The 27,968-nt window shown below is 29.7% G+C and overlaps 7 protein-coding genes across 11 annotated transcripts; 5 read left to right on the top strand and 2 right to left on the bottom strand.

Moving 5' to 3' along the window:
• Nucleotides 1–1,948: 1,948 nt before the first annotated feature.
• LOC141534359 (uncharacterized) lies at nt 1,949–3,092 on the top strand. 3 transcript variants are annotated; one of them, XM_074253677.1, is made up of 3 exons: nt 1,949–2,541; nt 2,610–2,754; nt 2,824–3,092. In XM_074253677.1, exons 1-3 carry the CDS (start codon nt 2,397–2,399, stop codon nt 2,954–2,956), a joined length of 423 nt encoding a protein of 140 aa, XP_074109778.1. In that variant the 5' UTR covers nt 1,949–2,396; the 3' UTR covers nt 2,957–3,092. The 3 variants fall into 3 exon arrangements, with proteins under 3 accessions (XP_074109778.1, XP_074109777.1, XP_074109776.1); XM_074253676.1 differs by having other exon boundaries at nt 2,607–2,754; XM_074253675.1 differs by having other exon boundaries at nt 2,589–2,754.
• Nucleotides 3,093–3,413: 321 nt separating this feature from the next.
• On the top strand, nt 3,414–6,561 carry Skp2 (S-phase kinase-associated protein 2). 2 transcript variants are annotated; one of them, XM_074253640.1, is made up of 5 exons: nt 3,414–3,552; nt 4,612–4,929; nt 5,127–5,840; nt 5,929–6,056; nt 6,163–6,561. In XM_074253640.1, exons 1-5 carry the CDS (start codon nt 3,485–3,487, stop codon nt 6,507–6,509), a joined length of 1,575 nt encoding a protein of 524 aa, XP_074109741.1. In that variant the 5' UTR covers nt 3,414–3,484; the 3' UTR covers nt 6,510–6,561. The 2 variants fall into 2 exon arrangements, with proteins under 2 accessions (XP_074109741.1, XP_074109742.1); XM_074253641.1 differs by lacking the exon at nt 3,414–3,552 and adding an exon at nt 3,936–4,504.
• Nucleotides 6,562–8,516: 1,955 nt separating this feature from the next.
• On the bottom strand, nt 8,517–10,871 carry Bor (ATPase family AAA domain containing bor). Its single transcript, XM_074253628.1, has 3 exons — nt 10,525–10,871; nt 9,806–10,292; nt 8,517–9,726 (listed from the first exon to the last, which is right to left on the bottom strand). The coding sequence occupies exons 1-3, from the start codon at nt 10,724–10,726 to the stop codon at nt 8,580–8,582; spliced, it is 1,836 nt and encodes a 611-aa protein (XP_074109729.1). The 5' UTR covers nt 10,727–10,871; the 3' UTR covers nt 8,517–8,579.
• On the top strand, nt 10,858–12,888 carry LOC141534348 (methylenetetrahydrofolate reductase (NADPH)). The gene is made up of 4 exons (XM_074253663.1): nt 10,858–10,938; nt 11,682–11,890; nt 11,956–12,436; nt 12,501–12,888. Exons 1-4 carry the CDS (start codon nt 10,907–10,909, stop codon nt 12,553–12,555), a joined length of 777 nt encoding a protein of 258 aa, XP_074109764.1. The 5' UTR covers nt 10,858–10,906; the 3' UTR covers nt 12,556–12,888.
• On the top strand, nt 12,748–19,922 carry Kdn (citrate synthase). The gene is made up of 4 exons (XM_074253644.1): nt 12,748–12,888; nt 16,709–16,864; nt 17,175–18,098; nt 18,755–19,922. The coding sequence occupies exons 1-4, from the start codon at nt 12,844–12,846 to the stop codon at nt 19,019–19,021; spliced, it is 1,392 nt and encodes a 463-aa protein (XP_074109745.1). The 5' UTR covers nt 12,748–12,843; the 3' UTR covers nt 19,022–19,922.
• A 1,476-nt stretch (nt 19,923–21,398) lies between these two features.
• Arl5 (ADP-ribosylation factor-like 5) lies at nt 21,399–23,478 on the bottom strand. Of its 2 annotated transcripts, none has more exons than XM_074253671.1 (3): nt 23,022–23,478; nt 21,817–22,279; nt 21,399–21,730 (listed from the first exon to the last, which is right to left on the bottom strand). In XM_074253671.1, the coding sequence occupies exons 1-3, from the start codon at nt 23,065–23,067 to the stop codon at nt 21,682–21,684; spliced, it is 558 nt and encodes a 185-aa protein (XP_074109772.1). In that variant the 5' UTR covers nt 23,068–23,478; the 3' UTR covers nt 21,399–21,681. The 2 variants fall into 2 exon arrangements, with proteins under 2 accessions (XP_074109772.1, XP_074109773.1); XM_074253672.1 differs by having other exon boundaries at nt 21,817–22,261; nt 23,022–23,474.
• Nucleotides 23,479–24,713: 1,235 nt separating this feature from the next.
• Nucleotides 24,714–27,641, top strand: Pgd (phosphogluconate dehydrogenase). Its single transcript, XM_074253642.1, has 4 exons — nt 24,714–24,920; nt 25,533–25,756; nt 25,839–26,709; nt 27,091–27,641. The coding sequence occupies exons 1-4, from the start codon at nt 24,910–24,912 to the stop codon at nt 27,431–27,433; spliced, it is 1,449 nt and encodes a 482-aa protein (XP_074109743.1). The 5' UTR covers nt 24,714–24,909; the 3' UTR covers nt 27,434–27,641.
• Nucleotides 27,642–27,968: the final 327 nt, after the last annotated feature.

Genomic DNA, 27,968 nt, shown 5'->3' with positions numbered 1-27,968 from the left:
AATAGGCCTACGTATTATTTTTTTCGCAAATCTCACCTCAGTGAGACAATAATTTTGTTTTTTTGATTTAAATAGTGATTACTACTTTAGTAATCACCTCCAAGCATTTATTTCTTCTCATTTATATTTTATAATTATTAATTAATAATTTATAATTAATAGTTCTGCGTGAGGTATGATTAGTTGCTGATATATGATTATTCTGCAATGGGGGGTAATAAGGCGAATCATAATATATAATATATTAATGTTGAGACTGGATCGTGAACGTACAAACTTAATTATTATATTTTAAGTAATGTTTTTAATTAAAATTGTGATTAATTATGTGAGAAAGATTATAAATTAATAATTAAAAGGAGATTTAAAAATATGCGTGATAATGTAATTATTAATTTAGACACTCAGGGGGCATGTAGAAGGACTTATTTTTATTTTTCAATTCATATTATTGTAAAAGCTTAAATAATAGTTTACTAAGTTCTTCTACATTGTCACATCTCCTGGAAAATTTTAATTAGTTTTCTTTTTGTGATATTTTTGTAAATTTTTTTCGATGGGATATTTTCACTGGTACCATCTTAATAAATTATTATTTTGTCCAATTTAATCTGAAAAGAATTTAGATTTTTTATCTGTCATAAATTTTCATTATAAAAATTATTTTTTGATGTCTTATTTTAAAATACAGTAATTGCAAAATTTTTTAATTGTTTTTAAATAATGAATTAAATCTAGAAAATCATTTATAAAAAATTTCAATTTTAATTTTTTTTAAGTTTTTAAAGATGGAATTTTTTTTTAAATAATTTATTTTTAAATCTTAATAAAATTAGTTTTTATTATAAAAAAAAATATAATTTTTTTTTTTTTATCAATTTAGAATAAAAATGTATTTTTTGTAAATTTTTAATATCTAAAAAATTTTAATTACTGTTTTTTTAAAGAAGACATCTAAATAACTCAAATTATTTTTATTGGAATCTAAAAAATTAATGAATAATTATTAATAACAATAACGCGAGATATAACGAGAAAAAAAATTATTATAATAAAAATTAAGCCGTTGACGTTTTGAAAAAATTCTGAGTCGTTATAAATCGTGAAAATATTCCACCTTAGGGTATTAAATGGACAAACAACCATGCAAGTAAATATTAATAAAAAAAAAAACATTAATATTAATTGATAATTAAATTATAAATAATAAGTAATTGTAATTATAATTAGTGATTAAGACTTAAGACTAAGAATTAAATAAAATTACAAGTAGAAGTAAGCTATAAGGCGGATATTGATCAGTTGAAGACATTTGAAGGCATACAGGCGCGACGGAGGACTTTTACCGAAACAATCTTTTGTATAAAAAAAAAAAAATTGTGGAACGAGATAAGACATTTTGTTAAATACAAAAACTAAACCCTGGATGTGTCTCACACTCACACAAAATACTCACACACTCCAGGATTTAATCGATCATTTGATGGAATAAGAAATTAATTTTTGCAATGCGCTTATTAGATTGTCGCGAATAAATTATCAAGATTGTAACTCGATTTCAATAATGAGCGGTGAAAAAAAAAAAACATTTTGTATTGATGCAAAAAATTAGCCATTAATTGTGTAATTCAGATGAATTACTAATGGTGAGCATCGAAAATAAAAAATAAAAAAACAAAACAAATTAAAAAAAATTTGTATTTATTATTCCTTGATTTTTTTATTGCCAATTAATTTTCTTCTTTATTTTAAGTGTAAAATTTTTTTAGTTAAAATTAAATTTTTTTTTTTCATCTTTATGTTGACGGAAGCAGAAATTTTTAGTTTTTTATAATTACAAAAGAGGAAATTTTAATTTTTTTATTTCTTCAGATATTTTAATAAATTATCTGTTTTTTTGAGTCATTAAAATTTTAATTATGAAATTAAACAAATATAAAACTTTTAATTTCATTTTTGAGTCCACTGCCGCTAAATTAAATGAATTAATAAAATAAATTATCTATTGCAATAAATGAAGAGTAAAAATGAGACATATATGAAATAATTCATAAAATTTAACAATTTACTAGTTGTTGCATGTAATAACATAATTTAGTTCCATAAGTATCGATCAAATAATCGCAGTCGCGTGGCTATTATATCCTTTAAAGATATTGTGGACCGCCAGTCACCGTTCTCAATTATTGATAAAATGTTTTGCTTAGTAATTTCCTACTTAGTCTTCGCTCTAAATCTGCCATTTTGTTAAACAAATCTCAGCCATTAGTTTGCTCTTTTAAACTATTTCAATCTTTGATAAAAAATCAATCGATAATTTATTTTATTTCTTCAGTGAAAAGTGATTTATCCTTTTTAAATAATTAATTTAAATGGCATAAATTAAAAAAAAAAAAATGTCAACAGATCAGTCGGATTCACGCGGAAGCGCCCAAAGTCCAGGACTAGTAAAAAAGCCAAAGGAAAAACCTCCCTTCAAGCTTTGCTTTCCTAAACAGCAGATGGTCGGTCAATCGGGCACTCGATATTCCAGAGTAGACGGTACTTTATTTAATTAAATTTTATTATAAATTATAAATTAACTCAAGGTGTTATTAAATTTCCAGCAGATATGATCACGCCGAAATTTTACTCACGTCAGGATTATGAAGATGTCACCATTGACGACGTTATTGATCAAGTTAACGCGCGGATTGAAGAAGAGCGCAAAGGACCCCGAGATCTTTATCGATATCCGATTTTATCTAGTCAAAGGTATCAATATATGTTTTATTTTTTTTTTTTTTTAATTTACAGAAGAAATTAATAAAATTTTATTGTTAGCTATGGATGGTGGTATGATCCTAAAACTTGTTCCAAGGATCCAAGATTCAATTTTCATAAACATACTTCAGATATGGTTCAGTCAAATGCTATAATTCGATATGAGGATCAAAAATTTCGTGGTTTCTGTTAATTAATTTTAAAAAAATTATATTTGTTATTATTGTTAAATTTTAATGAGTTTTATAAAGTGATAATTTTATTGATTAAGAAGAAAGAGAAGAATTGTATAAATTTATCAATAACAATGTTAAAATGTTGAAATTAAAAATAAATTATACTGAAATAAAACTTATGGTAATTTTTTAACTTTTATAAATGATTAATTTATTGCATAAATATTAAAATTAAAAAATAGTGCATTTAGAAATTTTTTTTCAATTCTTTTTTTTTTTTTAATTATTAGTCAAAAAAAATAATAATAATAATTTATAAGTTAAAAAAATAAATTTAAAATTTGGCGCGTAAAAACACGAGCGCTCTAAAACCGCGCGCTTTTTATTTAAATTGCGCACGCATCTAAAGTCTTGACCAATAAGAAAACAGTATTGGTAATAATCTCCAAGTAGGGGATCAAACGAAGCTTGCAACTGGCGCGTATTTACTCACTAGTCGGCCAGATCACCAGTAGCCTTTTATTCCGCCAAAAATTAATGCCGTGATGGAGGAAAACACGAGATTGAGTGACGATTATCCCGAGGATTCCGGAGAATATTCACCTCCTGAAAGGTTTGACACTATTTATTAATAACCAATTAACCAGTGATTGTGTTTGTGAGTCTGTGAATTTGTCTTAGTTAACAAAATCTGAGTTTTAATTGACCTGTTGCTGTTAGTAGTTGCTAAAGGGGGGCGCAGGTGCAAGTCAACCCAGGTGAGGTTATGCGTTGCTGCCGGTTTAAAATTTCACATATAAATTCTATTTATCAAGGCATTTTATCTTACCAGGCGTTTTTGCGACGTTTAATTATCGAGAGCTGTGACCGTGAGAAAAGTTTCTCTTGACGTGGCCATTGTGTTATTAATTTTAACGAAGAAAAATGTTGGGGTTCACAGGTAGTGTTCCCTCCAAAATACACGGCCCAGTGTTGTCCCCTTCCCTTCTCTGTCCTTCCCCGCATCCGATTCGGATCCGGTCTGTATCCAAAATACGTGAGAGAAGAATAAAAGATAATGCCACTACCCTCATATTTTCCACGAAAATAATTTCCCAAGCGTCGGTTAGCTAAAAAAAGTAACACATCAACCATTTTGAGGAAAACCTGTTTTTATATTTTTCTTTTATGTGCATTTATTATTGTAAATTTATTTATAAACCTTTTTATATACTTTCATTTTTACTCAACAATTATTGTTGGTATATTTTACTATTGTAATTACCTAGTATTTATTTTGGCTCTACTTGCCAAATATTTAAGGTTATTTGTGATAATTGTGCTAAAATTCCTTGTCAATTTATAATAAACAATATTAGTAATAGCAAATAAAATATTTTTTGTAAATTGTAATTATTATTGTGTTAAATGTGTGAAGTTTTATAAAGCATGCGTATTTTTTGCATATTTTTTATGTAGAATATTTTATTCTAAGAAATGCTTGTTGAATTTGTAAATTTGTAATTTTATAAAATATTTTTGTGGCTGGTCCCAATGAATCCGTTTGATAATTCCTGGTGGAACAGGTTGATAATTTTTATTTTATTATTTTCACTGTCAAGTGTATTTATTTATTAATTATTTTTTTTTTTTGCAACTTAATTTTATAATAAATTTAAATTATATTTTTCAGCAAACGAATGAAGCTAGATGACGGGTGCAACAATAATTTAAACAGTACGCTGAATAGTGAATCAAAAAATGGGCGAAGGTGGTCATACCGTGGCGACACGAGCCTCGTGGAGCCAGAAGTGCTGGTGGATCTGGGAGTTAGTATGCTGGATGACGATGCAAGTTCGGAGAGTTTCAAAAAACCATCTCAGGATGAAGCGACATCATCTCCTGATGAAAGTAGCTCCGAGTCCAGTCGCCAGTTCCCCGAAAATGGAACCACTGACCTGGATGATAAAAATAAAATATATAAATCTAGTAATTTTGATACAATAGATAGGTATGTATAAATTTTATCACGATAAATTTAATTTAGGCTACTAACAATGCTCGAGGGTCCATTGAAGCTATATTTTAAGTTCAAGGGATTAGTAGGCTAAAATATGAGCGACGTAATCGATCAAGGACGAGTAAAGATTAATTTAGACCTTGATAAGCTCTTTAAAATTACTAACATTTAATATTTATTGGGTAAAGGTTGGATCAAGACTCTTACCACTCAGAAGATCCAGCTGTGTATAGTACTACGGGTAACGAGTCGGGGTATTCGTCGCGCATTGGCAATGAAGTGTTTGCAGACAAACAGAATTACAGCAAAAATGAGTCGAGTAGTTTGTTGAACACGAGCGACGCAGATCAGTATTATCTGTATAGGCGAAAAAAAAGACCCTCTATTGTAGGTGAAGATGAGTTCAACAAACTGTCCGATGAAATGGTGTTGATGATATTCAAATGGCTACCAAAGAAGTGCCTGGTACGTTCGATGTCAGTCTGCAGACGGTGGTGCCAAATAGCGCGAGATGAGGCTCTGTGGACAAGGCTAGATCTCAGCAGCAAGGTCCTCGCCGAGGGTACTCTAGGACACATTTTGCCACGTGGAGTTCAAATTCTTAGGTTAGCCCAGGCTGAACTGTCCGACCCGTTATTTAGTCCTGGTTCATTGGTACTGTGTGAGGATTACACCAGTAAATTACAGTACCTGGATCTTTCAATGGCTGTTATTTCTCCAGATGGTCTCACAGATCTTATTGATAAATGTCTACTGTTGAAAAAGTTGTCACTAGAAAAGTGTACGTTAAATGAAGCCAGTTGCGAAGCTATAAGTAAAAATTATGATATTAATACTCTTAATTTAACTATGTGCGAAGGTATTAATACTGAAGGTGTCAAACATTTAATTAAGTTAAAAAAGTAAGTTGTTTTTTTTTTTTATTTTACAATTGAATATATGGATAAATAAAATAATATTATAGCTAATTAATAAAATATTTAATTTCAGTTTAACTGCGTTAAATATATCATGGTGTTCATTAGACTCCGAATCAGTAGGTATACTATGCAAATCACTACCTCCTTCCATTGACAGATTAAATCTTGCCGGCTGTAGGAAAACAATTACTGATGAAGGTAATTAATTAAAACTAACAACCTTGCAGTCACTATTCTGTTAATAATATAGATTGTTTAGATTATTGAACTTAATTAATAATTATTTTATTATTTTTAATTTCAGATGTCAAAATACTAACAAACTCGTGCTCTAATTTAGTAGAACTCGATTTAAGTGATTGTACATTGCTCACAATAATTTCCGTCCAAAGTATTTTGAGTCTTTCGAAACTCGAACATTTATCACTAAGCCGCTGCTACAGTATTTCACCTTCTTCATATGTAAGACTCGCCTATATGCCGTCACTCAGTTTTTTGGATGTATTTGGCTTAATGTCAGAACCGATGTTCAAAAACTTGCAAAATAATTCGTCTGGCACTGAAATAAATAAATTTTTATATAGTTCTATTGCGAGACCCACTGTTGGCGTGCGCAGAACAAGCATATGGGGTCTTCGCGTAAGAGATTAAATGTATTTTTTAATATTAATAATAGAAACTGATTTATTAATTATCTACTTAATTAAGGGCATCGATTATTTAACAACAGCCCGCAGTTTAGTTAAGTCGGCTATGTTTTTGTGACCGATATCGTCTAGACTGAATATTGTTGATTTGATTGTAAAAAAAGTAGGCTTAATTATTCTTCTTTTTTTTTTTTTTTTTTTTTTTTTATTTTAACAGTTACTCGAAATCCAATTATGTGTTCAGTTTTAATAGAAGTATATCGTTCTACTGTCAGCATAAATAATTTTTAAATAATTAAAAGCTTTTACGGGGCTGTGTGACAATCATTTTCAATTTTTTTTTTTTTTTATATTTCTATAATCATTTTCTAATTGATCGCAAAACATAAATATCAATTTTTTACCAATTTAAAACAAACATTTACCTCATTACTTAAAAACATCGCGCAAGCTTATTTAATTAATAATGTATTTAGTAATTTATAAACTTCTCGCAATTATTTTAAAGAAGAATAAAAAAAAAAATTAATTTTCAAATATTTTTTTCTTTTTTTAATTATGAAATAATTTTTTTTCGGACATATACTGTATAATATAAAAGATTTTAATGGAATAGTGTAGGTGAAATCAACTGTTGAAAAGCCACAAGTGTCTTAGCAAGGATTTTATTATTAAGAAAGTGTGATTAATTTTAACTTACTACAAAGTTAGAAAATGAAATGATATTAACAATTGTGAGATATATTTTTTCTAACCAACAAAGATAACTAAATATTTAATTATAGTCTCGAATAATATTAAATCGTATGTCATAAATATTTAAAAATGAAAAAAAAAAAAATTTTTACTATTAAAAAAACTAATAAATTTTTTTTTAAACCAAATATTATCTTTTATTAACTGTTCTATGTTTTACATAAAAAATGATAACAAAACAATTAAATTTATAAATGATTGCTATATATACAATGCTGAATTTAACAACATCGGAAACTGATCATCACTTGGAAGTGTAAGAAATAAATTTGTTCATCCAATGCCCCTGAGATTATCCATTCATGTATTTAAGCTCTAAGTAACTATTTTAAATAACGCGTGATAATTTTAAACATTTATATGTACACTATAAAATTTTCCGACAGATATAACATTAAATCATTAATTGAATTTTAAACTAATTGTCATTCAATAGAACTTTACAAGTAATATCAATACATAAAAGAAGCTATAAATAAAAAAAGGCCATTCGGCAGCCGAAATGGAAGTAGATTTCATTTCATTAGTTATTAAATAAAATTTCAAATATCTACAATCTAAATTACAAATTGCAAATTACATATAACATATAATATATATATATATATATATATATATATATATATATATATATATATATATATATATATATATATATATATATATATATAAAAGCTATTTCCACTTCTAGCTAGTGAAAATTAAAGCTTAATAAAAAGCTTCAAGATGCATTTTACCGAATTCCGATATCTTGTCTAGTTCAGTAATTATATCAAGTTAAAGTAGTGTAAACATCAATTTTTACGATTTTCAAAATTTCAAAATCCTGTCATTTCAAAACTACTCGACCGATTGAGCTCATCTTCGAACTTAACCTTGGTATTTATCGATATATAAAGCATGTTGATTTTGAGAAGAATCGGATATAAATTGAGAACGCTATCGTGCTGACAAGCCGCGTTATATCGTATATATATATATATATATATATATATATATATATATATATATATATATATATATATATATATATATATATATATATATATATATATATATAAATATATATAAATACATACATATATAAACTTTTGAACCATATATATTTTCTGACTCAGCTCGACAAACTGAGTCAGAAAATGACTAAATTTTTTAAAAGTTGCGCCATGAGGACGGCTGCAATAGTTAGATTTTTATGAAATCTACTAAAAATGAAAAAATAGGGTACGGCAGTTTGTATTCAACAATTCCAATATATGACTCTTAAAGCTGAATTGTTTTTTTTTATTTTTAATAATTACTTAATTAATTAAATACATTAGGCTTTATCTACTTTTTCAGCTTTCGGAGCCGGTTCGATTGCCAATGGTTTTTTATCTGTGTCATCAATATCAGTGTACGCAGAAATTTCTTTCTCTTCTTCGCTCTGCCATTGGACCTTCTCCTTGTGCTCTTCGACAGCTTCCAAGCATTTTTCAATTATTTTCTCTTCAGTGAGCACGCCGTCCTCGGTAGCATATGCAGCGCGCTGCCAAGTGGCTCCAAGTTTAGCCAGTTGTCGTCCAGACAGGCCTTCGGTGATGTCAGCCATCCTACGGCAGAGCGCACCGTAGTCAAACTCTGCGACCTTGAACCTTTGCTTGCCTTCAATCGCAGGTTGAAGGACGAATTTGTCAAAGTAGAGACGTATTAGACGTTCTCGCTCTTCCCGGCTCGGCAAATTGAACTTGACCGCCTCGTCGAGACGATCGTTGACGGCCCAATCGAACTGCTTGGGAGTGTTAGAGGCCAACACCAGCATGAACTTGTTGCTCTGCTCTCCAGTCTTGGCCAAGAATTGATTGAGCGTCGCACGGAGATCCTCCGATATATGCTCGCCAGATCTCTTTCTCAAGAAGGCGTCAGCCTCATCGATGAACAGCAGCAAGCCTTTGCGCGACGTCGAAGCCCAGTCGAATACTTTGTTCACCTCTGTAACTCCGTTTCCTCCTTGACGCACAAAGTCACTGCCAGTTACGATTGCGTAGTCCATTCCTGAGTGCTGGGCGAGTTTCTTAGCGAACATTGTTTTACCGGTACCAGGAGGACCGTACATTAAAATATTACCGTACGTCCCGCCGTTCTTTTTGGTATTTTTAGTCGCTATTGCTATGTCTCGCAATCTTTCCTCCAACTTTGGGGCAAGTACGACTCCGGAAAGAGCGTCTGGCTGCTGCTTTTCGCACATTTTTTTTACTGACGCAACGGGATGACGAAGAGCGTTCAGCGCTGAGAAACGCGAAGTCTCTTTAACTAGTGACGGTTTGCCGAGATGAGCTTCTATGTACCGTGCTGCTACTCCCGTAGCTCTTCCCGCTGTAAAAACTCCCAGCGCTAGAAGAGACAGTCCACCAACTGCAGCGGTTATTTTATCCCAGTCCTGAAGAAAAAGCGTCAGGCCAGTTCCGAATAAAGATCCCTTAGTTCTTTAAATAAAAATTTAATTAATAAAATTAAAATAATTATTAATACAAACCATAAATAATAAAAATAATTTTGACGTACCTTATAGACTCCAAAAGAGTGGCTCGATGTTCAGCAGCTTTGAGTTTAATTCTTTCTAAATTAATATCGTGGTTTTCCCGATCAATCTTAGCTTTAGCCCGTGATTCAGCTTCAAGCTTCTTCATTTCATTCTTATGCCTCAACTCGAGCTCGTGTTCAATGATAGCTTTTCGCATGGCTTCCTCCTTGGCAATTGACTCTTTCCGCATGGCTTCCTGCTTGGCAATAGACTCTTCTTGTCGCCTGAGAGTCTCGTCGTTCATCCTCTGTTGCTGTGCCAGCTGATCTTCGTACCTCTTTCTGGACAAACTGTCCTGGTATTGAGCACGCTGTTGATGCTGTTTAGTTTCTTCAATAATAGCTTTTCTTCTTTCCTCGCCCTTTACTCTCTCCTGCTCGACTTTGAATTGCTCGATTGCAGCCTCGTGCTCTTTCATCTTGGTCTGGTCTTGGACTTTCGTCATCTCCAAGATGTCTTTCGCATGAGCTAAAAAAATAAAATAAAATAAATTATTTTATGACAGTTAAAATCATTCTTTAAATTATTATCAATTAAAATAAAATATCAAAATATAATTTTGAGGATTTAAATTTTGAATACACAATTGAGCACCACTGTTGCATCATTAATGGATCCAAGTCCATCGATCTAACCCCAAACTCTTACGTAATTCTCCATGAAAAGTAAAAAACCCGGGTGACAAGTTATTAGAACTTACGTGATTTTTCCAACTCCTTGGCAGCCTTGGCCGCGCGTTCAAGAGCACTTGAGTCGAATCTGTAAGCATCCATGCCTGATCCGCCTCCGGATTTTTTAGGTGGATCATCGCCACCGGCACCAGCACCAGCAGCTCCTCCAGTAACAAATTGGGAAAAATCTTGCTGTTGCTGTTGATGCCGAGCACCAAGAAGCCACGACATCTTCTTGGGATGTAACTAGTTAAATAATTTGACAATTACAATTTATGATAATTATTTATTTAACTCACTGATAATCGTTAGACTTGAGATTTGTGAGGCTATGCGTGTTGAATGTGCTTTCTCACGTGCACGTTTTAAGCTGATGCTGATGAAACTAATTCCAGCAGTTCAATCAAGGGAATGCGGTGCTCTGAACAGAGGAATTTGTTGAAGTAGGTTGTAAATTTTTTAATTCCGAAATAATTAAATATTCAAGAGTAATTTTTGATTAAAATAATAAAATTAAATACGTCAAAATTTTATTTTATGAAATTTCTTAGATTTTTTTAATAAATAATTTCTAAATAATTATAAATTCATTGAAAAATATTTTTATAAACAATTTTCCCGCTTTTACTATGTCAGCCATTTGCTTTTTCCGTTTTTTAACTTAGTTCTGAATTAATCTGCAGAGTGCGCTGTCATCAATTTTATCAGTTATAAAACAACAATATAAAAGTGTCAGTTTCAGTTTCTATTCATTTATTAGAAAGTGATTTATATTAATATAAATCAATGTCGATTATTTCATTGAAAAATAATTGTTATTATGATTTGAAGAAAGTAATTAAGGAAAAATGGGAAGAAAAAAAATTTTTTTATAGTTTTGAATTAATAGAATGTCAAGATAAAATTGTTCATCAAAGGTATGGATGATTATGAAATTTTCAAATCGTTGACATCAGAAAATTTTTATTTTGCATATTCAATATTAATATTTTATTAATTTATTTATTTATGACATTAAAGTAGCAGTGATTTAAAAAAATTTGTTTAGAAAGTTTTTCAAAAAAATTATTTTAAAAAATTCCATTTTTCATTTTTTAAAATTTCTACTTGTCAATTTTTTTTTTTAAATCTTAAAATGATAAAATATCTGCTAAATTAATTTTCATAAATTATTTATTTATCACAGATTTTTTATGGATTTACAAGAATACTTTCTACTGTTTTATGCGTTAACTTGGCGTAAAAACTCAAATAACAATTTTAATAATTTATCACAAATGCCAAAAAATACTCTATTACACGTGACAGCAAGAGGAAAAACTAAAAATGACATTAAAGAAATTTTAAATAAAGCTTTAGAGCTTGGAATTTGCAATATTTTTGCTCTTCGTGGAGGTAATTATTAAACAAAACTATATCTAATAATTTAGCCTATTTATTCATTTATATTGTTCTTGTAGACAGTGAGTGTACAACTGGAGATTTTTTGTACGCAGTAGACCTGGTCAAGTTTATAAAAAAAAATTACAATGACAAATTTAGTATAGCAGTGGCTGGATATCCAGACAGACACCCAGAGTCAGTGACTAAAGAGTCGGAATTTTTTTATCTAAAAGAAAAAGTTGATGCAGGAGCTGATTTTATTATCACGCAAATAATATATGATTCAAAAGCATTCATTAATTTTGTAAAAGACTGTCAAGAAAATGGTATTGCTGTTCCAATACTTGCTGGAGTGATGCCTATAATTAATTATTCTTCTTTAATGAAGACTATAAATGTTTGCGGGCTCAAAATTCCTGAAAGTGTCCATAAAAATCTGGAAAAAATTAAGCAAGATGATCTCGTTGTCCACCAATATGGCGTTAAATTAATAATTGAAATAATTACAGACATAATGGATCACGGATTTTATGGATTTCATTTTTTTACATTCAACAAGTGAGTAATGATAATTATTTAAGTAAAATATTAATTTGTTTTATTTATTTCTATTTTATTACAGATCTGAAACAGTTTTGGAAATTTTAAATAAATTAAATTTTCATTTAAACAAATAAAATTAAAAACTCCCGCGTTAGCAACTGAAAACTGAGGAATTGGTTGATTGTCCATCAAGACCCGCTCATGCGCGGAGTTTTATAAGCACAAACGCATGCGTACTTAATAGGAAGCGTGTGTGTGGAACACCGTAAGTGTTGGCAGCGTATGTGCTTTTGGTAGTCGAGTTGGGCGCCAGATCTTTGCGCGGTCGGTTCGGTCGATTATACAAAATAAGACTTGCTAAGGGATAAAACCTTCTGTCTATCACAAGTACCCACGTTTCTTGCATAAGGATAATAAGGACAATGGCACTATTCCGTTGTACCGCAGCACGATGCTTAGAATTCCAAGTAAGTTTTTATTTTTATTAATAAATATTTTAATTTATAACGTTAAAATCTCTCTCGCGAATCTCATATCGATTACTTTACTTTCACACTAATTTCATCCATCCTATAAATTCCTCGGATTTTCGGAGCGTCTCTATTTCTAGTCTCGAATTAATATATTCCCCCTATTCCTTAAAAAAAAATTCTTTCGGTCCAACGGGACCTCCCACTTTATAATTCTAATGAATTTTTTAACTAATTACTATTTATTAATTTTTAAATACATTTTTTTTTTTAGCAAAAGTCATGTAATTGACAAGTAGCTTGGATTTTTTAATATTAAATGATAAAATAAAAGAACTTAGCTAAAATTTTAGTGTAATGTCTTCTGATAAAGTTATCTAAATCTACTATTGAGGCGTTAAGTGTGTTTATCCTCGTTAAATGAAGTATAAAATTAATTTATTTATAAATAATTTATTAAATTACTCTCTTTTATAACATTATATATCTTTAAAGCGTCAGTTGAATCTTATGCATGCGCTCTTGTGACAAAGACCTGTCAATAATTACGTAACTCTTTTTCTTAAATTCATAGCTAGTAAAAAAACTAAACACTATTTCAGCTAATTAACAGTACAGAAAAAAAGGCCATTCAAAAATTTACATAACAAAATTATAAATAAATAAAAACGACACGTAGTAAATGTTTCTGAAAAATTGACTGTACCGACTGTACCTGAGAAGCCTACGGACAAAAAATCTCAGGTCAAAAGGGAGAAGGGCCCCTCTTAAATATCTAACATTTATGTCGGCTCACACAAGATTACATATTATACTTTTACTGAGTTAATTTAGGGACAAAGAACTTAAAAATCCAATAATGTGACCAGTTTGTTGGATTGCTAGTAAATCAATAATCATAACCCAGGTCATTTTCATTCAGCCTTGTTATATTTTTATTATTAAATTTAGATTCTGCAAATTTACTTGCCCTATTATTATGTAATTAAACTTTCAAGGTGATACCCTTGGCCTTTAAATGGTAGTATCAATTTTTTATCAATTATTTTGTTAATAATTAATTAATTTTTAGGTACTTGAGAATTTAAGTAAAAAGACAAAATATGATATCTTGTCTCATACGCCCTTTAACCAAGACATTACACAGTAAAATTAAAAAACATGTTTGGTAATCGGCAACTAAAATTAGTGAAGATTCGAGGCCGAAAAACTGCTCCACTCTCATGATCCACATAGATCAAGGCTCTTACGTCTTTGAAAATCATCCTGGCTGCCAATTTCATGACCTCGGCCACTAAATTCCTGTATATCACGTAGGACATTTTTTTTACAATCAATAATTGGCTCTGAAGATATGAAATCATCAGATTGATTTTAAAGCATTCGGAATTTTTTTTCTGATTATTATCCTCAATTAAATATACATAAATAATAAACATAAAAGAGAACCTTCGGCTTAGCATTTGCGATTAGAAAATTACCTTTATTGTACGTATATACACCGACATCATTATCTAACATAAGGCATGTGGCTAAACTATTTTCGAACTCGCTATTAATAATTCTTAAACATTTGTCTTCTAAAATAACTCAAGGCTTATTTAATATATTTTAAATACTTTCAAAAAATTTTTTTTTATTATACTAATATAAACATATTATTTACGCTTAGGTACACAAAAGATGACTCGGCGTTGTATTGAAAAACTACCGACTTACCTTCCTATCATCGAAACACAATTACTTGTGATATGGATTACAATTAATGCCGATAATTAAATTTTTATCAGCACAGTTATTGATATTTTTATGTGTCACTTATTTTTAATTGCAGACATATTTAATAGCAAGTTAACAAATCGTTCAATATATACAAACAAATTATTTTTATATTTATCATAAATAATATTTTTAAAAATACATAGAGAATTTAAAAAGAGAAGCTGCTTGAAACTATTGCTCGTGACAAAAACGTTAGACTTTTCCCATCATTCTTTTATATACATTTACATATATAAACGATCTACATATGTATTATTTTACGTTTATATATTAAAAGCCAAGCCACGTGGCGTTAGAAATTTTATTATGATAATCAAATTTTATTACAGAGAAAGTTTATGAAAACCAGTTTTGTTTATCTCTTTCTCTTTTATTTTTTTCAATAATTCATTAATTACAAATATTTATTTATCTAAATTCTGGTTTACTTTATCCAAGTACTTATTCTACTTTTTAAAAACCAGATAGCTTTATTTTATTACTTTGTTATTTTGTCATTTATTTTGTCTGTAAAACACAAATATTCATAGAAGATTAAAGTTGTTTTATTTTTGTTTTTTTAAACAAATAGAGCTCACAATGTCTCGATTGTTCAAAAAACAAATTTTAAATTACAGCTTCATTATTAATTATTATTATAATATGACCACGCCACGAAAAATCGCGTGATCTTAGTGACGCAAGCAAAATAAATCGTACAATTTACCACTCAGGTGGATCTTGTTGTAAAAATAGTGATAAAAAATAATGTTACATAATCATTCTAATCGTTGATTCGTCGTGATTTCCGTCACAATGTTGCTGCCGTAAAAAAAAATTATACATCGCTGTCCTGATTACAGTCAGCGGATTTTTTTTCATTCATCGATCGAATATTCTAGTTATTAATTTCCATTTAGATGTTCAATTAATTAAAAAAGCCAGAAATTTTTAAATCAAATTGAAAAAAAAAAAAAAAAAATATATCATATATTAATGTATACTTTCACGATATCAGTATATTTCCTCGATTATAAGCAAGTGAATCAATGACGTCATACGAGGAAGCAAGTTTTGTCCAAGGTCAATTTGTCATCAATTTTAACATTAAAATCACCGGCTTAAAAATTATTTATTTTATTTATTAAATTACTTATAAATTTACAGTAATTTTTTTTTTTTTTTTCCCAATATGATCAAGTTTTAAAATTACCGTATAATTTTATTTAATAAAATTTATTTAATCAGGATATATTGTTATGCACAATGATGTTTTACGATATTTTCATGAGGTCGGAAGTGTCTATAACTCTGAAAGTCAATTGGAAGATCACATGCGATAAGTCTTCACGTGATTTTTCGTGGCCGATGAATGCTCATAATTTTATTTTGTTATTTTTATGATATTTTTATTTAATTTCATTTGTAAAATAATACTTATATTTATATTTAGTCTGAGTTAAAATTTTTTTTTATTAAAATCCACCCGGTTTTTAGTTACCGACACTTAAGACATTTATTGATAGTAACTTACAACCTGTAAAATAAGCGGTCGTTAACTGGCAAATTTAATTCTTATCTTTTATTATCTTGATTTTTGAACAAAGATTAATTTATATTAAATATTTAAACAACACACATGTCCGTCAATTCAAATAATTACAGCAATAGTGTAAAATTTTCCAGTTATCTCTTATAATTATAAATTTACTTGATTATTACTTATTAATTAAATTAAATTTATTTATAAAAAAAAATATGTATCACATGACCTTTAGATTTGTCTTTCTCTGCAAGTCTAGTGATGTTCGTTGCTTTACAACTGTCTTATGATAGGCGTTCTACTTACCCCGATATGAGAGAAGACCAAAAAAAAACTCCCACCTCGACCCACATATTACTTACCTGCGACTACATCGTTCTGTTTCCGCAATAATTACTCTAATTTAATTTAAAATAATAAAATTCTATCCTATTGATTACCGATCACTTTAATTTCAGTATAAATTTCTAAAAAATAAATTTTATTTATTGATAAAAATTTTTTTATTTTCAGAAAATAAGCTCATCAACAATCATCCGTTCTTTGTCAGCCGAGACAACGGATTTGAAGAAAGTCCTTGCTGAAAAAATTCCGAAAGAGCAGGAACGTGTAAAGAACTTCCGCAAACAGCATGGAGTTACCAAAGTCGGTGAAGTCACCATCGATATGGTAAGAAATATTAAAAATACCACCAGTATGATTTTTTTGAAATAAAATTCAAAGTAATTCTATTTTAAAATAAATTTATCGTAATATTATTTTTCTTAATTAATTATCATCGACTGATCGATAAGTTATTTAAACAAAAAAAAAATTAATATACTTTGTCAATGTATTGATAACTTTATCGTGGTTACTATTGGGACCTATTGACCCACTGGTTTTTAACTTTCATTAAATCATCTCTCTTACAACTCATTCTACTCTTAATTCAATCAATTAATTTACCACCACAATAATAACAACAATTATTTTTTAGATGTACGGAGGTATGCGTGGTATCAAGGGTCTAGTTTGGGAGCCATCAGTATTGGACCCAGAAGAAGGTATCAGGTTTCGTGGAAAGTCAATCCCAGAGTGTCAGAAGCTGTTGCCAAAGGCCCCAGGTGGCTCCGAGCCACTTCCAGAAGGTCTCTTCTGGCTTCTGATCACCGGAGACCTGCCCACTGAAGCCCAAGTGAAGGCTATCTCCAAGGAATGGGCAGCTAGGAGCGCTCTGCCCGCCCACGTGACCAAGGCTCTGAACGACTTCCCGAAGACTCTCCACCCCATGACCCAGTTCTCGGCGGCGATCACGCTGCTCAACAGCGAAAGCGAGTTCGTGAAAGCCTACAGCAGCGGAGTCCATAAATCAAAGTACTGGGAGACGACCTACGAGGACTCGATGAACCTGATCGCCAAGCTGCCCGTGGTAGCTGCGACTATCTACCGCAACATCTACAAGAACGGCAAGGGCTTGGGCTCCGTCGACAGCGGCAAGGATTGGTCCTGGAACTTCGCGAACATGCTCGGCTACGACAACAAAGAGTTTGTCGAGCTGATGAGACTCTACCTCACCATCCACACCGACCACGAGGGTGGAAACGTATCTGCCCACACTACTCACTTGGTCGGATCTGCTCTCTCCGACCCCTATCTCTCCCTGGCCGCAGGCATGAACGGGCTGGCTGGACCTCTTCACGGTTTGGCTAACCAGGAAGTCCTCGTCTGGCTGATGAAGCTCAAGTCTCAGGTTGGCGAGAATCCCTCCGACGAGAAGCTCAAAGAATTCATCTGGAGCACACTCAAGAGTGGACAGGTTGTTCCTGGTTACGGACACGCTGTGCTCAGAAAGACTGACCCGCGGTACACTTGCCAGAGAGAGTTCGCCATGAAACACCTCCCCAACGACCCCATGTTCAAGGTAATTTTATTATTTTTATTATTGCGCGTTACTAGAGTCAAAAGAGCGTATTTCAAAATATACGCCCTTTTGATTTTGCAGAACCAGAAGGGTGTAAAAAAAAATTTTTTTTTCCCCAACTAGAAAATGTATAAAAGTAAAAATTTTGTTGAAAAGCGCAAAAAAAAATTTTTTTTTGACATCCGCCCTTTTGACTTAGAGAAAAAAAAATTTTTAAGCCAAAAGAAAAAATAGTCAAACTAGGATCTGAGAACCTCTCAACGTCCAAATCTAATAAAAAAAAAAGATTTTTGAAAATTCAACTGAAAATACTATCACAGTCGAATTTTTTTAAATTGTCAATTTATGTTAAATGAAAAAATTTTTAATTTAAATAAATTGAGATGTGTGTTTTCAGTCTCACTTCCAAAAATTAATTTTTCGTTAGATCTCAACATTTTAAAGTCCTTAGAAGCTACTTTGACTATTTTCTTAAGATCCAAAGGGCATATGACGAAAAAAAAATTTTTTTTATACGCCCTTATAGTTCTGCAAAGCCAAAAAGACATATATTTTGAGATACACCCTTTTGACTTTAGTAACGTGATTATTAATGTCATCACGCATCAATTTAATTGAGACAATTAATTATAATGACTATTGATGCTTTGTTTCAGCTTGTCTCTCAAGTTTACAAGATCGTTCCTCCAGTTTTATTGGAGCTTGGCAAAGTAAAGAACCCATGGCCCAACGTAGACGCTCACTCCGGTGTGCTCTTGCAATACTACGGAATGAAGGAAATGAACTACTACACCGTGCTGTTCGGAGTATCCCGAGCGCTTGGTGTTCTCTCCGCTTTGGTGTGGGACCGTGCTCACGGTCTCCCAATTGAGAGGCCCAAGTCACTCAGCACAGATCTCTTGATGAAATCTGTTGGAGCCTAAACAGGATTATTAGCTACTATTGTTACTAGTTAAAGGTCACCGCGTGCAACAATAGGCATCATCAAATAACCGAGGTCGTTTTAATGTCATCTTTACTTTAACACTAATTAATTATTATTATTAGCGATCTCGTGCAAGCTCATTTATATTATCTATTATTATTATCGTTACATTTAACGTCGCTGTGTCGAGCAATTAATCAATTTATTTTAGATAATATTTTCTGGTTCTGTTAATTTATGTCTTTGATACTAGGTTTTTATTTTGAGAAATTATATGAGAAAGGTTGTTTGTTAAAAAAAATTTTTGCGATACATCGAGTTAAATGTATGAAAATAATTGATTTAATTAATTAGCTACGGGCTTATTTACCCCCAGCTAAAACCGAGTATTTTAAAATCTGATTAGTTTTATTTGCAAATCAAATTATCATTTATACTCTCGTGTTTATTTTATTTTACATAACTCATCATCGTCATTATTATTATAATTATTATTATTATTATTATTACAAATCATATTAATTTAAATAAAATAATAAATTAATTGAATATCAATAAGTCACTGAAGTTAGATGTTGAAGAACAGCATTAACTTGTGGTCGAACGAATGATACAAAAAAGATTAATCATGTTTATGAAGACACTAAAATACTGCCTAGATGTTGTGACTATTTTAGAGCTACATTGTTAGAATTAATAAACGAACAATAATTAGACGTTCATTGAAAATAGCGATAATGATTGTTTGAATAAATAAATCGATCGAAAAATTATTTAAGTAAATCTCGATAAAATAGGTCATCAGCACTAATGCCAAATATATTTGGTGCTAGTCTGTATTATTGATCGTTCAACAGTGTGTTCTTAAGTAATAAAAAAAAAAAAAAAAAAAACAATAATATGATAATAATGGATAATCATAATTTAACTTAATTGTTAAATCACTAGATTATTAAAAAAAAAATTTAGTATGTTTAAAAAAAAATTTTTGAGTAAATAAATCATTCGACAATTTTTGATTTTGACCTCAGTTTTGAAAATTTGTATAAACTAAATGCGGGATGATCAACATCCACTCTGAGAATGAATGAGTATGTGGTACCTAATTTATAATAAACGAGAAAATAAATAGAAATCATACAGTATAAATTGTCTACTTATTTATAAAATAAATTCCAATACATTTATTACATTTTGAAACTTAAAAAGATTTATTTTTATTCATTTAATTTTTTTTTTTTTTTTTTTTTTTTTTTAAAGTATAATTACGTTATTAGTTGGTTTATTTTATTTATTATATTTCATTCTCACAAAACTAAATGGTTAAAATATTTTCTATTTGAATAATAGATAATTATTAATTTGATAAAATTGAAATGTTATTTTGTATAAAATTCATAATGATTGTTTCTCAATATGAGAAAAAAATTATTCAAATATTTTAATATAATTATTTTTACTCGATTTAATTTTTTCTTTCACTAATACGTCAACGCATCAACAACATACTTTGTCAGAATAAACATTTTTGATAGCAAGATATACCTAATTGTCTAACAGAGTATTTATATTTATAAAGATAATTTATTAATTAAAAATAAAAAGTGAAGATCGATGACATTTACAATGAAGAAAAAAATTAATCAACAATTACAAGATACAAATATTAATAAATCGATAAATATAAATTACAATAGTAGTTGTAGTAATAATTAAATTTATACGTTTAACTGCGTTATAATTACGAATCTCAATATTAATTTACAATTTAACTATTAATTTTTGATTTAATCAAGCGCGATACATTTAAAACATTGTATATTGAGTAGACGAACACTTGTTTCATTGAAACCACGTATCACAGAGCAGTCTCTATATAATTACAAGTTAGTCGGGCTTGTTAAATAACCTTGTGTCGAAGTCTTACAATTCATTACATATACTTATACTTATATATGTTTTCGGCGCTAATATAAATCTAATAAAACTCTGATGCACTGATAACGAGAGTACAACGAATGATTTCACTACGAAAAAAAAATTCTATCATATTCGGTAAAAACTAAAACGGAGGAATTTTTTTTTTAATTTTTAGAGATATATACAAGAAAAAAATTTTTTTTTAATATATTTACACTCTAGTTGCGCAACGAACCGAAAAATTTGGCGTCATCATAGTTATAATTTTTTTTATTTTATTTAATTAATAATATTAAAAAAAAGGACGGGAGTTCGATGTCCAATTCTTATAATTTTAATCATTACTAATTTTTTTTTTTCGCAATTTAAATTAAAAGTTAATTTTTTTACACTTAAATTGAACAATTTAACTAATAAAATATTTAATTAAGCAATAAATCTCAAAATTAAATAATTTAAATTTTAAAAACTTTTACTTTAAAAATTAATTTATCAAGATCCAGTATTTCCCGTCCATGTACTGATATTAATAATTAAATTAAAATTAAAAATGCATTACAAGCTTCTTTCACTTAAATTATCCACCCCTAAAAATTTGTACACCTTTACTGCGATATTTATTTCTAAAATAAAAAAAAAAAAAAAATATGAAATGTAAAAAGTAAATTCATTCACATATTTTACATAAAAACCACTCCACCACAAGCCTGGAGTCAAATTTTATTTTTATATCGTACGTCATGTTTTTTTCAGACGACCGACTATCCATTCGAGACCTTGATATAGTCTAAAAAAAAAAAAAAATATATATATATATATATATAAATAAATGCATAAATATTGAATTGAATAGATACAAGATTAAAAACTTACCCTTCGCCCGTGAGCGCACAGCAGCTCTGTATATGCCACTGGTGCTTCTTTATTGACGTCAGATCAAGCTGCCTAGATATCTCAGCTGCGCTCATGCTTCCCTTAAGGTCCTGCTTATTTGCATAAACAAGAACGTTGGCTTTAGACAATTCCTCGTGATTCAGCATTGAATACAATTCATCCCTTATTGTAATTAATCTTTCTCTATCCGTACTGTCAATAACCATGATGATAAACTCGGTATTTGTGTAGTAGGTTGACCAAGCTGCTCTCAAACTCTGCTGGCCACCCAAATCCCACATTATGAAGTGAATATTTTTCCACACTACCTCTTCGACATTTGATCCTATTGTTGGAGATGTATGGACCACTTCGTTCATTAAAAATTGATACAATATTGTTGTTTTACCAGCATTGTCTAGACCAACCATGACTATTTTGTGCTCTGAAAATATAAATAATACTAAAATAAAAAAAAAATATGTTTTTTTAGTGATAATAAATTCTCAGATATTTATTTTTTTTTTAGTTTCGTATTAAAAAAAAAAAAATAAAATAAAAAATTAAATGCTTTATATTTATTTAAAAAAAAAAAAAAAAAAAAAAAAAAAAAAAAAAAACAAATATTTCCTTGTTTAAAAAAATAAATTAATAAACAGGTATAAATATCTTATTAAATGGCAATAAAAATGCAAGTATGTAAATATAAATATTAACTCAGTTTTTTTTTTTTAAATATAAAAAAAGTGAGACACGTAATTATAGTTAGAAAATATTTTAAAATAGTTATTGTTTGTTATCAGATAGCTAACTCTAGTATGTTAAAAACATAAAACTTTCACTGCAAGAGAAAGCTTTTATCCGTTGATATGTGCCAATAAAGAACATATATACAGATATAAATATATTTACATATTTAACAAGGCCAAACAATTGGCCTCAATAGAATATCAGTGACCAAGATAAATCAGCTGATTGCCCATTTAACTCTTTAATAATAAAACTATCATTAAATCTATAGAAAAAAATAAAAAAAGGTAATAACGACACTTGCACTAAACCATATGCTGACATTTAATTGAGTTAAATAAAACAATAAAGAGCATTAAAAAATTTCCACTCTTTATCTGACAATAAGATCACAGTCCAAGATCATGACGCCCGCATAAAGCTTTTATCTTGATGGTAATAGTTCTATTTCTCACCTTCGTTGCCAAAAAGGCTCCATAATTTTGACAACAGCAGACCCATCTTTTTAAATCGTTATTATTACAATTATAATTACAGTAATTAATAAATATCAAGTATTGCGGTTCTTGAAAGCACACAATCAGATGTTGGATTTTATTTATAAAATAAAAAATATATTTGGCGTTGATTGTAGCATGTTATACTATACCACCAGGGTTAGGTTCACACTTTTTACTTTGAACTATGAGTATTATTTTTTAATATTTATTTATTTAACATTTATTAGTGTTACTAGACGTCAAATGTTTTGTCAAATAAACGCACAGCGCTTAAATTCATTATACGTGTAATAACTTCAGAAGGAAATGACGGAATTCATTGTATTATATTATTATTTATAAATGTAACGTCGCGGAGGCTTGGCCTAATCTAATCAAACTTGATCACTACTGGCGACATGTTGCTCTTGGCATTTACAATCTCTGAACTGAAGCTCTTGGCCAATCGTAACTCTTTCTCTGACGTCATTTCAAAAATACTTTAGTTTGATTGGCGCGCTCAGATTTTCATTAAATTTACGCGCGAAATTTTGAATTTGTTTTTTAAAAAAATTTTTTTTTTTCAGTAATAAAAAAAAATTAAATTTGTAATTAATTAATTATAATAATTATTATTATTTTTAATAATATACATAACTATTTTAATATATTTCTATAAATGACATTAAATTTAGCTGTCTCTTCACAATTGTTTGAATTTTTTTTAACAAATAAATTATAGCAAAAAAAAATTATCAAAAAAATGGAATTGTAGAAATTTTAATAAATTAAAAATGCAATTTTTTAAATATTATTTTTCAGAACAAATTTTTTTGTTGAAGAAAATTAAAAAATTGTCAAGTGACAGCTAACTTTAATGTCATTGCTATAATTACTCTGAAATTGACAGACATTAAAAATGTATGACATTAAAGTTAGCTGTCACTAAACAATTTTTTAATTTTCTTCAACAAAAAAATTTGTTCTAGAAAATTAGTTTTAATAAATTACATTTTTAATTTATTAAATTTTCTACAAGTCCATTTTTTTAATAATTTTTTTTGCTATAATTTATTTGTTAAAAGAAATTAAAACAATTGTGAAGTGACAGCTAAATTCAATGTCATTAAAAATGTTTTTATAATTTCATAGCAAGAAATAATTAAAAAAAAAATTTTTTTTAATAATTTTTATTATTGTAATTGATTTGTTAAGAGAATAAAAAAAATTGACAGTTTTTAACTAACTTCAGAATCATATCTCAATATACACTTGTAAATTTTATTATCAGCTGTCTTATTAATAATTTTTATTTAAATAAAAAATGTCATGAGTTACGACGATAATATTGAAATTAAAAAATCACAGATAAGTAAATAAAAATTATTAAAATATTAAAATCACGCAGATGTAAATTGGTGAGTAATAAAATAACCAAAAAATGAATTACGCTATCAAAAAATATAGATATCTCAATACACGTGACATATTATCGCGTGGTAGGGCAGAAACAGCAGATGTAAGTAAGTACCACGATCAACGGATAGAAGGCAATTTTTATTTAGTTAAATAATATTTTAATCACAGTGTAAGTGAGCGTTACGTGGCAACCTAAACCTAAGCGCCGTGATTGGTTTAGAGAGAGTCGGCTGATTTGAGCCACGAGTGTTAAGGACAACTTAGGTGCTCTATTATTTCCGGTTAAACGCAGCGTCATATTCAACTTGTTGCTCAGAAACACAGGACATATCTCTGCGCACCGCTAATCTCTTGTATTTTATTTAAATAAATAATAATAGTTATCATTACTCAGTAATTGCACTACCTGTACCCTGTACCCGGTTAATACTTGAAGTACTTCATCATGAGTGAACCGTAAGTATTAATTATATATTTTTTGAATTATAAATAATAATTTGTATGTGAAATTGTTGAGTCACTGAGTAGAATGTTCAATCCAATTGTTTTTTCAACCATGGACTTTGAGTTGTTAGCTCTAGCTTTCCTTTTATTTTATTTTATTTTATTTCTAACCTAATAATCAAAATATTTATGATTGTATAAATAATCATTAAAATAAAGTTAGCAGACATCTGACAATTTTTCTTATTGAAAAATTTACAACAAAAAAATTCCTCTCATAGAAAATTTAAAAAACAATGCATGCAATTTTTTAAAATATTTTTTTTTTTTATGAAAAGTAATTTAGCAGATATTTTATAATTTTTAGAACTTTTTTTAACAAATAAATTATGGCAGAAAAAATTAGGAAAAAAAAATTGACATTTAGAAATTAAAAAAAAAATTTTAATTAATTTTTTGGAACAAATTTTTTTGTTAAAAAAAATAATAAAAATGTTCAAGTGACTGCTAACTTTAATGTCATTTTTTTAGTTCTAATATAAGTAATGAAAAAAATTTTTAAATGTCTTATAATTTCACTATCATTAATAATAATAATAATAATAATACTATATTGTTTTTTAGAACTGCAGATATTGCTCTGATAGGACTGGCGGTGATGGGCCAGAATTTGATATTAAATATGAATGACCATGGATTTGTAGTATGCGCATACAATCGAACAACAGACAAAGTAAAGGCTTTCCTTGAGAATGAAGCCAAGGGAACTAAAATAATTGGAGCATTTAGCCTAGAGGAAATGGTCAGCAAGCTAAAGAAGCCTAGACGTGTTATGTTGCTGGTAAAAGGTAAGAAAAAAACTACTATAAATCATAATTAATAATAAAAGTTCACCTTGAATTATTTTAATCGCTTATTCATCATATTTAGCTGGTTCTGCTGTTGATGCGTTCATCGAAAAATTAATCCCGCTGCTGTCAGCTGGAGACATCATTATTGACGGGGGGAATTCCGATTACCGTGACACTGAGCGACGTACGATAGATTTGGAGAAACGGGGACTCTACTACGTAGGCAGCGGAGTCAGCGGAGGAGAAGAAGGCGCTAGATACGGACCATCGTTGATGCCGGGTGGCAACCCGAAAGCTTGGCCACATATCAAGCCCATTTTCCAGGCGATTTGTGCCAAGGCCGACGGAGAGCCCTGCTGCGACTGGGTCGGCGAGACCGGGGCTGGACACTTTGTCAAAATGGTCCACAACGGTATCGAGTACGGAGACATGCAGCTCATTTGCGAAGCTTATCATATCATGAGAGACGCTCTGCGCATGAATCCTGAAGAAATGGCCGGGGTGTTTGACGAGTGGAACCGGGGCAAGTTGGACTCGTTCCTCATCGAGATCACTCGGGACATTTTGAAGTTCAAAGATGACAAAGGATTCTTGTTGGAGAGGATCCGGGACATTGCTGGTCAAAAAGGAACCGGGAAATTAACTGTCAACGCTGCTCTCGAGTATGGAGTCCCGGTTACGCTTATTGCTGAGTCTGTTTTTGGGAGATTTATCTCCGCGTTGCAGAACGAAAGAATTGAAGCTAGTGGGGTTCTTGGCGGACTCTTGGATGTCTATAAGGGCGACAGAAAAGAGTTTTTGAAGGACTTGGGGCAAGCTTTGTATGCTTCCAAAATAATTTCCTATGCTCAAGGGTTCATGTTGATGCGAGAAGCCGCTAAGGTTAATAATTGGAACTTGAATTACGGCGGGATTGCTTTGATGTGGAGAGGTGGTTGTATCATTAGAAGGTAATTTATTTTTTTGATTAATTTTTATGAAAATTAAACTGGCCGATATCTAAAAATCTTTCTATTAATTTATTTTATTGAAAAAATTATTTTAAAAAATTTCACAAGTTGAAAATTAAAAAAATTTTTTTACTTGTAATTTAATTGATGAAAAAATTAAAAATTATTGAACGTCAGCTAATTTTAGTATCATTTAATATTTATCAAAATAATGTTAGCTGAAAAAATTATTTAAAAAAAATTTTTATTTGTAAAAAATTAAAAAAATTCTAAGTGCAATTTTTTAAGTCTAATTTAATGAATGAAAAAAAATTAAAAACAGCTTACTTTAGTATTGTTGAATATTTGTAAATTAATGAGTACTGTTGTAATTAATTACAGTGCCTTCCTGGGAAATATTAAAGAAGCTTTTGACAAAAATCCAAAGCTCTCAAGTCTGCTGATGGACGACTTCTTCGCCCGAGCGATGAAGGAGTGCCACATGAGCTTGAGAAAAATTGTCTCTGCAATTGTGATGATTGGGATTCCAATGCCGGCGCTTTCTAACGCTATTGCGTTCTATGACTCATACCGAGCTGGAAAATTACCTGCTAATTTACTCCAAGCGCTTAGGGATTACTTTGGAGCTCACACTTACGAGCTGATTGGACAGGAGGGAGTTTTCGTCCACACCAACTGGACTGGCCGTGGTGGTAATGTTTCTGCTACAACTTACGACGCGTAAAATTAATATTTTTAAGCACAAATCATTTTCCTCCAAGCACCAGTACAATATAAATGATGTTACTTGAAGATTGTTGAGGTCAGTCATTAACTGAACTTGTAAATAAACAATACTTTATTTTAAGATTATTATTAAATAAATAGTGTTATAAATATATTTTTTCAATGTATTAAATATTTTTGGTAATAAATTTTAATATATAAGGGAATATATTTTTTTTTAATTATTTTACAATTAATTAATAAAGAGCAGTAGTAAAGATTTTTTTGCTAGATTTATTAATTTTTTTTTTTTTTTTTTTTTTTATCATATTTAATATGTATTAATTACAAGATCTAAGAATTACTTGAATTCAAAATCACAGTCTTAGTTGAAGAATTGACAGCAGAAAATACTATCTGTTCTCTATCCATATAATTTTTTGTTTTTGTTAATATACATACATAGCTCATCTCTGCGTGTGATACCTGATAAGTGTGTCTATTTACACAACATACAAAATAATGTTTAACATGCGTGTATACACTCGTTACAT

The sequence above is a fragment of the Cotesia typhae genome, unplaced genomic scaffold, assembly GCF_013202065.1.
Source record: "Cotesia typhae breed Kobodo isofemale line unplaced genomic scaffold, CoteBio_Ctyphae scaffold_13, whole genome shotgun sequence".
Lineage (NCBI taxonomy): Eukaryota > Metazoa > Arthropoda > Insecta > Hymenoptera > Braconidae > Cotesia > Cotesia typhae.
Note: the sequence above shows the minus strand (reverse complement) of the source record. Positions and strands in the feature narration are given on the sequence as shown.

Excerpts from the sequence above, each read along its gene's own strand:
- LOC141534359 (XM_074253675.1), top strand. The coding sequence starts at position 2,397 with ATGTCAACAGATCAGTCGGATTCACGCGGAAGCGCCCAAAGTCCAGGA. Across the intron at positions 2,542-2,588 it reads TCGATATTCCAGAGTAGACG|GTGTTATTAAATTTCCAGCA; the intron begins GTACTTTATTTA and ends AATTAACTCAAG. Across the intron at positions 2,755-2,823 it reads CCGATTTTATCTAGTCAAAG|CTATGGATGGTGGTATGATC; the intron begins GTATCAATATAT and ends TTTTATTGTTAG.
- Skp2 (XM_074253640.1), top strand. The coding sequence starts at position 3,485 with ATGGAGGAAAACACGAGATTGAGTGACGATTATCCCGAGGATTCCGGA. Across the intron at positions 3,553-4,611 it reads GAATATTCACCTCCTGAAAG|CAAACGAATGAAGCTAGATG; the intron begins GTTTGACACTAT and ends TATATTTTTCAG. Across the intron at positions 5,841-5,928 it reads CATTTAATTAAGTTAAAAAA|TTTAACTGCGTTAAATATAT; the intron begins GTAAGTTGTTTT and ends ATTTAATTTCAG.
- Bor (XM_074253628.1), bottom strand. The coding sequence starts at position 10,726 with ATGTCGTGGCTTCTTGGTGCTCGGCATCAACAGCAACAGCAAGATTTT. Across the intron at positions 10,293-10,524 it reads CAAGGAGTTGGAAAAATCAC|CTCATGCGAAAGACATCTTG; the intron begins GTAAGTTCTAAT and ends TTATTTTTTTAG. Across the intron at positions 9,727-9,805 it reads ACTCTTTTGGAGTCTATAAG|AACTAAGGGATCTTTATTCG; the intron begins GTACGTCAAAAT and ends TTTTATTTAAAG.
- LOC141534348 (XM_074253663.1), top strand. The coding sequence starts at position 10,907 with ATGCGGTGCTCTGAACAGAGGAATTTGTTGAA. Across the intron at positions 11,891-11,955 it reads TATTTTTGCTCTTCGTGGAG|ACAGTGAGTGTACAACTGGA; the intron begins GTAATTATTAAA and ends TTGTTCTTGTAG. Across the intron at positions 12,437-12,500 it reads CATTTTTTTACATTCAACAA|ATCTGAAACAGTTTTGGAAA; the intron begins GTGAGTAATGAT and ends ATTTTATTACAG.
- Kdn (XM_074253644.1), top strand. The coding sequence starts at position 12,844 with ATGGCACTATTCCGTTGTACCGCAGCACGATGCTTAGAATTCCAA. Across the intron at positions 12,889-16,708 it reads CACGATGCTTAGAATTCCAA|AAAATAAGCTCATCAACAAT; the intron begins GTAAGTTTTTAT and ends TTTTATTTTCAG. Across the intron at positions 16,865-17,174 it reads GTGAAGTCACCATCGATATG|ATGTACGGAGGTATGCGTGG; the intron begins GTAAGAAATATT and ends ATTATTTTTTAG.
- Arl5 (XM_074253671.1), bottom strand. The coding sequence starts at position 23,067 with ATGGGTCTGCTGTTGTCAAAATTATGGAGCCTTTTTGGCAACGAAG. Across the intron at positions 22,280-23,021 it reads GAGCCTTTTTGGCAACGAAG|TATTATTTATATTTTCAGAG; the intron begins GTGAGAAATAGA and ends TTTTTATTTTAG. Across the intron at positions 21,731-21,816 it reads TGTGCGCTCACGGGCGAAGG|ACTATATCAAGGTCTCGAAT; the intron begins GTAAGTTTTTAA and ends TTTTTTTTTTAG.
- Pgd (XM_074253642.1), top strand. Across the intron at positions 25,757-25,838 it reads TGTTATGTTGCTGGTAAAAG|CTGGTTCTGCTGTTGATGCG; the intron begins GTAAGAAAAAAA and ends CATCATATTTAG. Across the intron at positions 26,710-27,090 it reads GGTGGTTGTATCATTAGAAG|TGCCTTCCTGGGAAATATTA; the intron begins GTAATTTATTTT and ends AATTAATTACAG.